General features: G+C 37.3%; 1 protein-coding gene across 1 annotated transcript in view; it reads left to right on the top strand.

Annotated features, from left to right (window-relative positions):
• The window catches only part of ADGB (androglobin), a 259,425-nt gene that overhangs the window by 136,168 nt on the left and 109,694 nt on the right, over window positions 1–13,563 (top strand). Inside the window, exons 12-13 of the mRNA XM_075203593.1 lie at window positions 7,559–7,649; window positions 8,590–8,728. Of these exons, the coding sequence (XP_075059694.1) occupies window positions 7,559–7,649; window positions 8,590–8,728 (230 nt within the window). The remainder of the gene's footprint in view (window positions 1–7,558; window positions 7,650–8,589; window positions 8,729–13,563) is intronic.

Genomic DNA, 13,563 nt, shown 5'->3' with positions numbered 1-13,563 from the left:
CCGCTGCCTCCGTGCACTACAGTCTTCAACCTGCAACTCGTCTGTGTTTCATCGTGACTGTTTAGCTGATTCCTATCCGCCGCCTCTGTGCGCTTCAGTCTTCAGTCCTTGTCAACTCTACCGTGTTTCCTTGAGTCTGCTGCCACTATTGCTACCCGCTACTCTCCGTGATCATCTGTTCCAGTTCAACTCTGCTCCGGTGTCCCATCGTTACTGCACCTGCTGGTTGCTATTGGTTACCTCCGTGTTCCCGCAGAGACCCGCTGCTGTTACTTCTCAGCGCTACTCATCCATCTACTGCTGAACCGCTCTCCACGCCTTCCTGTGTTCCCTGCTGGTCTACCTACCTGTGCGCTGCACCTGCTAGACCCCCGCTTCACCCATCCAGGGACTTGTATCCTGCTGGCCTCCTGCCCTTCAGGTATCTCTGCACCCCTGTCTGACTGCCTTCTCCTGAACCACGGTATGCATACTTCCCATTGACTGTGCTGTGTATTGCATACCTTGCTGGACTGTGTTGGTTCTCCTCTGGAGTGTACTATCCGCTGAGTCTATTGCCATCATTGACTGTGTTGGTTCTCCTCTGGAGTGTACTATCTGCTGACTCTACTGCCATCATTGACTGTGTTATCTCATGCCGGATTACTTCAAGAGACTTTCTATATTGGCAGTGTTGTTCAGTCATTTATACATTTATATTGTGCATATTACTGTGGATCAAAGTCAAGGTGCCCGTGTATATATTGTGTTGCAGTCTCTCCCCGTGCACCTCCTCACATATATATTCAGTGGTACAACTTGCTAGTGGCAGACCACTGACTCCTGTTTACAGTTTCACCTGTTCCAGTATCCTCTCACATAGCAGTGGTACAACTTGCTAACGCAGACCACTGACTCCCCGGATACCTCCACTTGGATTCCATTCCTTCACTCAGACAGCGGTACAACTTGCTATCCGCAGACCGCTGACTCTCATCACCTCCTCGTTTCTGTTGGACATTCCTCCTCACTATAGCAGTGGTACAACTTGCTACCGCAGACCACTGACTACCTTCACGTGTCCTTTGTCCATACAGTTCCTCGTGTATTACTACCTCCATATTGCCAGTGCTGCTAGTCATAGACTTTCCTGAGCATCTCATCATCTGCTATTTCCTGTTCCGTGATCACCCTGCTACCAGAGTACCATATTACCACCTATACTGCTCTGGTAAGCCTATCACCTGGTGATCCCTGGGTAAAGACTCCTAGTGCCCGTGACACCCTCAACATCACTACCCCTGCATACATCTCAAATTGCATATCAAAATACTCTCCTTCCTACCCTCTTAGATCTACCTCTGACTTTGTCTCGCCTCTGGTAACCACCTCTCACTCTCACCTACAAGACTTCTCCCATGCTGCTTTTCACTTATGGAATTCTCTACCACGCTCAATCAGACTTTCCCACAACCTTCAAATCTTTAGACGTCCTTTGAAAACCCATCTCTTTTTTAGAGGTGACCTTATCCTTGAGAACACTATTCACACTAATGCACCCTCACAACTATCCCAATCTCCACTCTGAAACACATTTACTCCTCATGTTTCAGCTGTGCCCTCTTCCACTTAGAATGTAAGCTCTCTAATGAGCAGGGTCCTTCATACCCTTTGTTTTCATGTCTGCATTTATTTTATCTACCTTGTATGTCCCTATTTTATCTATGTACTGTTTTCCCTACTGTATGGCACTGCGGAGCACAGTGGTGTCTTACAAATCTACGATAATAATAATAATGATGATAATTTTATCACAGCTCTAGCATTTATTTTGTTTATGAAACCTTTTATACTTTTATCTTAAAGTTCCTTGGCTGCAGCAATTCAATTATTGCTTTTTCAGCTGATAGGACACAAATAATTTTTTACTATGCCTCTACTTGATGGCTACACAGAAGGCCTCCATGTAACAGACACTGAAACACAGAGAGTGGACACAGGAGGACCACTCTTTTCATGGTTCAGCCGCGACTGAACTTCCGGCAACCATGCCTTTCCTTTCATACAGGGGTGGGGGGTCTCTCTCCTTAAGTTTGATGCCACCCGGCACTATGACGCAGCTGAAAGTCGTGCTGCAGTGACTCCTGCTGCCCAGCACTGTGACCCGGCTGAAAGTCGCGCTGCACCGATGTTTCATATAGAAACGTCAGTGCAACTTTCAGCCATGTCACAGTGCTGAGCAGCAAGGGATTTTTGTTGGGGCAGACTGCCCGTCAAATAAATCATGGGGCGAACACTGCGCATCCTGTTGATTGTATTTTGGTGGGGAAGAATAGTTCTGTTTTATGGGTTTAGACTTTATTATTATGATTATTATTAATAACTTTTATTTATATAACACCAATATATTTCAGTTTACAGTTTGGGAACATTTTACAGTTGGGAAAAACACAGTAATAAAATGGGACTAGGTATTACATAGACAGACAGAGAGGTAAGAAGGCCCTGCTCGCAAGCTTGCAGTCTATAGTAAAATAGGAGTTTGATACATAAAGTACTACATTTTGCATATTTTTCCAGCCATTTTTTTGAGGTAGAAAGTTCTTAATTGCCTATGATCAAGACACATTTCACTGTTGGTCCGAGGTCAGAGGGTTGGGTATAGAAAGAACATATGCAAGTCTTATGTGAACTGTGTTGAGGGTGTTAATAGGGTACCCAAGGAAGCTTAAGAGGGTGGTTGAGGAATTTGATATGCTAGCCTGGAGAGGTGGTCTTTCAGAAAACAGATTAAGACTAGAGGAATGACTTGTTGCTCGAGGGAATTCCACAAAGTGTATGCAGCCAAAAATAAGTCATGTAACCAAAAGTGGAAGCAGGTAATGAGTGTGGATGAGAGATGCAGAAATTGTGAAGACCAGATGTGTCTATTTTTGAGATATTTTAAGACAAGTGAAGAGATGTAATTTGGTGCAGTTTTGTGGATGGCCTTGTATGTTCGTAGAAGTATTTTATACTAGACTCTATAAAAAAAATCAACCAATGTAGAGACTAACAGAGCTGACTCGGGGAAGGCCAATAAGGATGGTATTGCAATAGTCAATGTGGGTGATCTTTAGTGCATAAATTAAATTTTTTATAGTGTCTTTAATGATATATGTGCATATTCTGAAAATGGTTTTTTTAGATGTATGTAACAGGATTTAGATATAGATTGGATGTGTGGAACAGATTATGACAAGGATCACACATAAGAAGTGCGCTTTAGAGGTAGGATTTACTGTCACGTTGTCAACAGAATAGAAATGCCAGGTAGGTAACTTGTATTGGCTGATTGAAATATTATTATCCCTGTTTTTGAAAGATTGAGTTTGAGTTGGCAAGAGGGCATCCAAGATGAAATGGCCTAAAGAAAGTCAGTAATGCAGTCCAACACAAATGATTAGAGATCTGGAGAGGCTAGATAAATTTAGGTATCACCTGCATAAAAATGATACTGAAATCCAAAGAAGCTTATTAGTTTTCCAATAGAACTGTTATAGATAAAGAAGAGCAGAGGGCCTATGACTGAGGTTTGTGGTACGCCAACTGATAAAGCAAGTGAAGTGTGGTGGATCTAGAGAAATGAACACTGAAAGAGCAACTATATAGGAAGGAAGAGAACCAGGATAGACCAGTGTCTTGAAGACCTAGGTATTTGTGCGTCTGTATGAGAAGAGAGTGGTCAACAGTGGCAAATGCAGCAGAGAGAGGCAGGATTAGTAGACGCAAGTAATGGCCTTTAGATTCAGGAGTGATCAAATCATTGACAACAATAGTCAGTGCAGTCTCTCTGGATTATTGGAAACGAAAGCCTGTTGAAAAAGGGTCCAATAGGTTATGTGATGAAAGAAAATGTGTGAAGCAAGTATAGGCAATTTTCTCAGAAAGCTTGGAAGGGCATGGGAGATTGGATAGGGCGGTGTTTTGAGAGACTGGGTCCACATTATGTTTTTTTAGTATAGGAGAGATCACTGTGTGAGTAACAACAGATAGATACCAGTAGCGAACTAGTGTTTACAGTAAATTCAGTAAGGGTATAGACAGTAGATTAGGAAGATAAGAAGCTAATGGATATGTACTCTTCATTTGTGGGATCAAGTGAATAGAAGCTGTCAGGGAGTGCGTACAGAAGAAATTATCTATTTTTTTGTTGAGAAGGAGAATCCTATTTCATGTCTGAGCTTATCAATCTTCTTCTTTAAGTAGGAAACAAGATCTTGGGCATTGGTTGTAGTCAGAGGGGTTGGGGAGGGAGGGTTGAAAAGAGATTTAAATGTATTAAAAAGGTGTTTGAGGTTGGAATCCTGAACAGAGATATTAGTTTGGCATTGTCCAGAGCATTTAGGTAGGAGTGATAGATAGCAGTATATGTCAGGCAATCATTAGAGGAACAAGCTGTTTCTTTAGTGTGCCATGGCTAACATCTTGGTTGACATGGAGTGTGAAGAGTAACTGAAGCCACTTCACCAAGGGCTGTTTCTAGGGTTTGGTGTAGATTTGGTACTTCCATATCAGAAGAGGAGGATGTAGAATTTGGGGAGAGAATATGTTGCAGAGAAGTGGAAAGCTGTTGAAAATAGATACGATATTTGCAGTATGAGTTGGCTTGATAGAGTTTGACAGTAGAGAGGTTAAAGTAGTGTTGGAGAGCTTGTATCTGATAAGGTAATGATCCGAGAGGGAAAAGAAGTGTTAAGAAAATCAGAAACTGAGCATAGTCAAGAGAAAGCAAGATAAATGCAGTGTCCATTCCTGTTGAGTCAGTTCAGTGGGAGAGGCCAAGGGATGAAGTTAAAGAGAGTAGTTTGGAGTCACAAGTAAAATGTGGATTATCAATAGGGACTTTGTGAAGTATTGAGCATGTGTCTGTACTTTTCTGGTCCTTTGGTTCTCCAGATTTTCCAATCATGTTTTTAGACCATATGTTTATTACAGTTATGTTTATACTGGTGTATACTGTATTTTTAAGTTGTAACATGTCTGAAAGAGCATGGCTTTGTTAACTTGTATACAAATACAGATTAGTCCATTGTCTCAGCCTAGGCACAAGGATTATATTACATTGTTTTCCAAATTCCTGCATGAATGTACATCACACCAGGGGAGTCTCATGGCCTTTGTTTAGCTGTGTATCTGTGTGTGCTAAGATAGTGGAAATGTCCCACAGATACAGAACTCCATCAAGCATTTAAATGCAAACTTGATCCTGGGCAGCCCACTCTGCTCTGAAAAGAGGAGATCATGGGTATATTTGCTTGGCCGGCGTATGTGCCCTAGAGTGGAGCAGGCACCTCAGAAGAAGGGGAGGTGACCAGACATTGCCAAGTGCCCCTATATCTCTGGGCACTATAGGGGCTTCACTCTCTGCACCCACTGTAGTTCCGCCACTGGTTTTAGGATTTGTTTTATGTTTTTTTAAATATATGACTTTTTACTGAAATAAAGGAATAACAGAACACAAATAGTTTAGGGGAATTCAGCTGACACAAAAGCCTTAATATATATTTAATTACATAAAGCACAGAAGCATTGTCACAATGTGAATAATGCAGAACACATGACTTACATTAAATGAGAAGAATAGAGTTTAAACACGTATTGAAAAATCAATATAAAACAGTGATCAGAGTTTAAATTTGTTTAAATAATAACAAAAACTTTTTGTAATGCAAACTTTGTGAAAACCTTAATATTTTATACTTAGCTAATACTGTTGTGATTTCAAAACAAGCTTAATTGCAACTGTTAGGAGACTAGCTATTAATTTTGATGAAATTGTTACTAAAATGAATATACTGCGTTTACTTTGTGAGGGAATTGTTCACAGATATTGACTGCAAGACCATTAAAATATATCTTTACTGTGACTCAAAGGACATGTCATTAATCATAATAAGAGACTACAAAGGGACCAATTGTATCTGCACAATGTCCATTTGTCATTTTCCACTTGGTGCATCAAGAAAATTTATATGTCCCTGCTACAAAATCAGAACATTTTAGACTCAACACACAAAATAACCTCTGCAAAAATCAATCATATGTGTATTTTAAAACAACTTTCCCATTTTTACATTAAGGCCATTTTCTGTAACGCACTAGAGCTGCATCTTAAACAAAAATACTATAACACATTTATTTATTTATTTTTGAATTTTGGCAGTGTAGGCTAATGGATTCAATCTTTTTGCATCTATGAAATATTACCTTGGGTAAATAGATGTGGAAGATACAAAATAACTTATAGATGAAGATAAATTTAATTTCAGGTATTTGAAAATAATAGAGGGTGACCTATGATTGATGACAATAAATGATTTGAAAGATGAAGGCTGTTTGGATCAGAAAGTTCCAGCATTCATGCTCTGGCTAAACAGACAGATAACATGGTCACAATTAGTGCATTCAGAGGATGACTGCACAGTCAAATTATAGTCATCATCCAATTGTATTTTACGCTAGCCATGATCAACATGTGATTATAAAAGTTAGTTGCATTAGGCCAATACTTTCTACATTATGCAGCAAAACTGTTCAGAAGAATCATTGCTTTTATAGGCACATTTAGTTTAGTGGGGATGGGGTAGGGGGCAATTAATCTTTACAAACCTTCTGAGATTTTAATGCTGTGCAAATATGAATGAAGGTATGTCACATACAGGTTTTGTGTTTCTTTTTTGTCATGTTAAATATATTTTATATGTTTCTTTTCTAATTCTGAAAACTCTTAATGGAATTATTTTACAATCTTTTTTGCCTGAGCACTCAACGTCTCATAAGAAAAATGATATCCCCTATTTTCTGCCTAAACAATGAAAACCATAAACTTCCCTTTCTGAAAGAGAAAAGTGTCAAAAGTGTTTGTCATGATACTGGTGTGTCTGACTGAAGTCTGATGGCTGAGACACTTCTTGGTACACAGGATTAGCATATTGAGAACAGTATGAGACTAAGGGATTTAGGCAAAAAATATGGAGGGTAAAGGGTTAAAAGAGAGTGGTTAAAGGTGGTTTATATCTTGTGAGGATCTTGGTGATCCACTTGTGTGGCACTTATCTGTCAGTTCTTGTGTGTCTTGTATAGTTAATACCAGATGTAGCAGAATGTCAATGACTTAATACAATTGTTACAAAGGTTTTACCAAAAGAAAGTAATAATCTTGCAATACTAGTCGAAACTATTCCTATGCGATTAATTAGAGTAATCAACTATCTGTATTCAATGCTAGGCAATACCATCATTAAGGTTTCCTAATGCGCAATATGTTAATGCAACCCATCTCTGTATAAAAAGTAAAATACAAATCATTCATCCGATTATTTTTATGTTTCACAAGCATTTCCCATGCTCATGATTACAGAGCCAGTTGGAAGAATGTGAACGTATTTCTGTTGTATTTCTTGCTAGTTGTATTTCTTTCTGGTAGTATACTATACTTAGTAAATATATATTGTACTAGAATAAAATAAAATACAAAATACATAAACCTTCCAATGCTATTAAAGAAATTTATGGTGGAAAATGTTTTCAATTTCAGAAACTGTTGAGAAAAAAGCTGATCAGTTTCTTGAAATTGCTACACCACTTCTTAACTTTCGGTTGACTCCACTTTCTATACCATCAGACGGGTAAGTGCAATCAGGTTAAATTGGGATTTTATTGGGTGGGTGTGTGTGTCTCGGGGATTGCTTACCATTCCGCAATCATAGCAGCAAACCTTTTTCTGAAGATATCTGCAATTACATTTATAACCATCTTCCCTGCATTTATTTGTGATTGTTTTCTTCTGCTATAACATTATTGATGTAATTGTCACAGTTTTTCTATTTATCACTAGGTTAAGTTAGCATGTTTACTAGGTTGATTAACTTTTTTGTAGTACTAGGATCTATTCAGGACAATAACAATGACATTTGGCATAACATAGTGACTTTGGTTATCACGCCCCATACATTTTCTCACAATGACTTATTTGTTTATATGTTGAATATGGGTTTGCATGCATTTTATTTTTTGACTGTGCATTCCACTGTGTGTACTTACAGTTTAATTGGTATATTTCCAGGTTGATACTTTACACTGTATTTTAATTATTATTTAACTTAGTGGTTTTTTTAGATCTTTTAAAACAATGTGGTTTATTAATTTGACAGTTTTAACCAAATTGGATACAAATCACTTATTTTGTGGACTCAGGAAAGATGGTAAATGTGGCCAACATATAGCAGACAATTCTGGCAGTCTGTAAACCTCATCTGCCACTGTGTGTGGTCGTTAGCTAACTCTACAAATGGTCTCTCAGCTGTGAATGCCACTATGTGCTTAGGTCTGTGACTAGATATATAAGGACAACTTTATATGTAGATTGGTCTGCATTACTGGATACTGCCTACAGATTGTCTTCCAATTACACATATATATTTATATATTATATTTAAGAGTCAAAATGCAATATATATGTTTTATAATACTGTAGCTAAACAAAAAACAAACAAAACGTAAACTTACTGAAAATACAAACATATCCATAAATCCATGAGCTTTATTTTATTTTACTTTATTACTTAGACATATTGTTACCACAAGTTCCAGGAGAAGCCCCTTGGTGTCATTAAGCCTAACATCTGTCAATGAGACTGAAGAGTCTGTTCAGGAAAATAATGCAGATATGAAAGAAAATCTGGGTCTAAATTCTGATATAACTCAGGTAATTATTATTTTTGGGGGGAGGGGTGATTACCATAAAAATGCCATTATACAGCATTTCATTTGGGAATTATAGACTCTTTTCAATGCATATTCTTATCTGGCTGTACTGCTTTCAACATGTTTAGGATTTTTTCTTTATTCAAGAGCACATGGCAAGTTAAATTATTGTTAAAAGACCATGAAACCTGCAAAAGGTTTAAAGAACCATAAGCTTTGAAATGGGATGCATTTTATGTGAGTCAGTTTGAAATGGATAATCCATCTAGTGACACAATGAAGGTGGCATGACATAGTTCAGTGAAGCTATTGATTAAATAATCCTCTGTTTTGCTTTGTTAGGTATACAGTTTGTCAGGTTTTCCTTGTATATAAATTATATGGTGATTTTCATGTGCTTATTTTAGTTTCCATTCTGTATATTATATTCTAAAACCAATCATTAAGTTTAATCTTTAAGATGTTACCCTGAAAGCTTGTTCCCTATATCCGCTTATATTGTATTTAGAGCATGTGCAATAGACCTTTGGGAAATAATGCATATTAAATTAGAGTACGGGCACTTTGCATTTATTAAAACACCCTCTCCCCTATACTTTTAAATGGGCTAGAATGTAGCTCGCATAAACCAGACCATCCAACAATAAATAAAAGAAATGTTAATAAAATATTATGACATATTCTAATATAGCAATATTATTTATATATTTACAGTACTGAAGTTTTTCATGCAAATATTTTTTGAGTTGAAGCAATGAGTTATGTAAAATGTCCATTTTTATTATTCTTTTTTTGTTGTGCTCCTAAAAGTTAGACCTATGAGCTTATATTCTCGTAGTTTTTAGAACTGATAACAATTTGTTGTGTTTGTATGTATTGTTTGCAATAAAGATTCTCCAATGACATTGGAATCTTGTGGTTCCAAAGCACAAAGGATTTATTTTCAAAGTATTACAAGGCAAAGTTTGGCATACACATGCGCTGTTAGCACTAACACAAGCTTTTATCAGTACACTCTGGTTTCTAATGCCAGAGGTGAACAATTTATAGATTGTACAGTTGTAAAAAGCAGTCACATCCCAAAGATACACAGTTACAGTATTAAGGTCCACATTCATAGGTTGATGGGTCATAACCTCCCACTAAACGTGCCATTGATTGATTTCTCTGGTCATTGTTACTTGAAATGTTCCTTTGGCATTGTGTAAAATGTTTAGATTTTTACAACTCTAGACATAACAGTAATCCGAATTTAGCGTCTAGTTTCAAAGAAACTTCTTTTGTCCCATCTAAAAACATTTCAAGATGGAACCAATGTAAATAAAAGATCAAAATGTACAGTTATGACATTTGCAACATAGATTGCACTGATGTTTTGTAAATGAAACATAAATAATGCTCTCACAAGCAGTTTTTTAGGTGACAAAACAAGTGTCATGAATTAATGGGGTTGTCCAAATGTGTTAGGCAGTCACCCGTTTGCTCATTTCCCTCATGAACCACAAGCCTGCAGCACATAATGTAAAGCCTTTGTACATATGACCATCGAAAAGCAGAATAGGGATATGCAGCCATTTATGGACACTCAGAGGAATTTTATATATTAAGTTGTTAAAGCTAGGATTTTACCAATCAGTATGAAGTAAAAACTCATAAGACAAAGGTCTAAATGTGAGCTTCTTTTATTCAGGCATGTAAGCATGGGTGCAGCATTCTAACAAGACTCTGAACAACAAATAAAGCATATACCTTACTTGTTACTGTGTTTTAGCTACATATCCTTGTCCAGACTCCCCCGTATACAGTGTTTGACCTTTTGACCTTGCAGGGGTCCACAGTACATCTGGTTTCATCCAAGTACAGGAATGTGTCTCATCTCCCTCTTAGTTAGATACCAGCTTGAGCAGACTGTTTCTTTTGCATACTATTAACTCTTATTAACTCTTTAAGCATAATAAAATGTACACATTTATTATTTAAATTCAGCCAAGTTCCATAAAATTCATAAAAACAAGTTTACTGCAACTCCTCATTCTGATTTGTAAATTACTTCCTCTTCCTTTTTCTAATGTTCAATTAATCTTGGTGTGGAAGTCGTGCAAAACAGAATGCATTGCAGTCATTGGAGATCGTTAATGAAGCGCACTGAGCCATGGTTTTGCACCTTTGCAACTGGATGGTCCACCCAGCAAACATCAGGTTTTAAGCCTCCACCCTCAATAGACACTTCCACTATCTAGAAGTTCACTTGGTTGTGCAAAGAGAAGGAAATTTCTGGGGAGGTGAATTGTGCAAAATATGTAACCTCCTATCAAAGTTCAGCCCCTACTACTTTTATACCAGACCATTTTTTACTTACAATAATCATGAAAGTGAGAGGACATGGGGGCATGCAGAAATTATGTCTGTGTTGAACTTTTTAGTACATTGCTTGGAGTTTGTCTAAAAATATGTATCTCTGCCATAGAGCAACATGGAGGCGCAAAACTGGATCTGTTAAAAGTACGAAAGAGAGCCAGCTCAGAGTTGGTCAGAGTTCAGAGTTGGTGCAAAACTGAAGTCCTTTTGCGAAATGGAAATGATCATGCGCCATTACAATAAGCTCTCCTCACAAAATGAAATCTCGTTTCCGCACCGTTCTGCAAAACGCGACACATCAGTATGCCCTCGCTCCGCTCATCTCCTCCTCTCTGCAGCAGACTATTACTGCTTTGCAAAGGCTGTCATCTTGTAGCATAAACCAGTACACCTCAGCGGGAATCTTGGTGCAATTGTGCAAAATGAATAATTGATTAATGATCTCTATTCAAGGCAAACTAGATGTGAGAATCAAACAATAAACAATTTGTTAGATGGGAGATGTAATCTGTCCAGATATCCATCTCTTAGGCTTACTGCAATGCAAAGATGCATGATTCTACTGTAGTACAGACACTAGAACCTTGAGCTGTCATTGAGTCAAATGTTGTTAATGTTACTTGCAGGATATTAATTCCATGTTTTACAAAGTGAGATGATATACTTTGCTTTGGATTTTGCAAATGCAAATATGTATTTTGAATCCTTGTGCCTTAGAGATGAAATTAGAGATGACTCATGTGCCGTATCAAATTTGTGACTCATGAATGGTGACACTTTGTTTTGTAAATGACAGACTGCACCTTCTACTTTATTGTGTCACATATTAATAAAACAATAGGGCGAAACATTGTGTCTCAAAATTGTTCTTTTCACATCTATCACTGAAGGTGAAATTATTTTAGTAATTAACAATGAAAATCAACCCTGAACCTATGAAATGCTAGTAGGCAAACTGGAAGAGTTGAATTGTAGCTTGTTATTAACTTTCCAATACATTCATTAAATTGTTGGCTTAGTGCAGAATCCCCAGTTAATTAAGAATGCATAATATTCTGTGATTTAATTATTAGTTTCATGAAGCAGATTTTCTTTTCTTGAAATACCCAGCAGTAATGCCAATGTGTTGTAAATTAAATACATTACTTTCTAATGATAAATACTGTAATAAATATAAATATTGTGCAAAATAAGAATTATGTTATCTTTGATATAGATAAACAGTTGTTGTTTTAAATTTACAGCTTTTCTTACCTTTGGTTACATAGCCATAGGTATCCATAATTTTCAATAAATATATAAACATATTCAATAAATAAAAAATAATAAAGTGCCTTACTGTAAACAGACAAACCATCTAGAATGCAGTCATATTTGTTTTTAAACATGTGGAATAAACAGTGTGCTTGATCCTCAGTTTAAATATACTGTTGTAATTAGGCAAAAATTATACCAGAGAACACAACAGCATGTTACCTCCCAACAAGGTAAAGAGCAGGGATGATATTATGCATTTATATTGTGCTGCGGTACATGTACTATAGATATACTCTGCTGTGAGGTCTGCTGTATATTTAAAGTGTGAGGAAGTTTATTAGGATGTATAAGGGGGCACTGGGGGTTGCGGTAGCTACAAGGCGAAGTGGAGACATCTTTTGAGTGGCAAACTAGCCCAATGCGCACGCTCTGTGGCGCATTGCCTTTACCCCCTTCTCTGCTCTATTGAGAGCAGAGTGGGAAGCCCAGGAGGCAATACAGGCATTGCTGGGCCCCTAACAAAATTATGCTATGAGTCTGGTGATAGATGTTCCAGGTAATCTCCTATATATACTGGGACCAAAAACTTCCTGTCTTATAACAGCATAAATGCTTTATTTTATTACTGTATCTCTTCTTTACACTGCCATAACATATATTTTCTCCCTTGATCCTAAAGACCATTTAATTTGCGCATCTAGTGATTCAAGGCCCTTGAATTACTCGATCTGTAGCTACTGTAAGGCTTTCCGGCCCGAAGCACTTTACCCATAGAAATTATTACCTTAAAAATATCAGTCTCTCTTTCACCTTCAAAATCTTTAACCATACTTTTAAATCTCATATTTTCAGACAAGCATATCCACATATACCCAAGCTCAGATAGCAGCTGATTTTTAACTCTTAAAGTTCCCCCACACTTGACTAAAGTAATACTTGATACTGAGATAACTTTGTTGTGGAATCTGCAATCTTCCCTTCTTTTTTCATATATAGTCCCTATACCTCTTAGATTGTAAGCTGTTGAGTACATGGTCCTCACCACCAATATTCTCTGTAAATATGTCTCCAATATATTTAATTGTTTACCTACGTATTACAATGCTATAAAACATTTTTTTAGTTTATGAATATAGCTCAGTAATATATGGCAAACTGTACCCACTACTGTATAATGCACAAAGCAGCAGGCAGTGTTTAAGGCCACCTTACCAACATTAC

This window comes from Mixophyes fleayi, chromosome 3, assembly GCF_038048845.1.
Source record: "Mixophyes fleayi isolate aMixFle1 chromosome 3, aMixFle1.hap1, whole genome shotgun sequence".
NCBI classification, from domain to species: Eukaryota; Metazoa; Chordata; class Amphibia; order Anura; family Limnodynastidae; genus Mixophyes; species Mixophyes fleayi.
The sequence above is the reverse complement of the archived record's forward strand: the minus strand, read 5'-3'. Positions and strand labels throughout refer to the sequence as shown.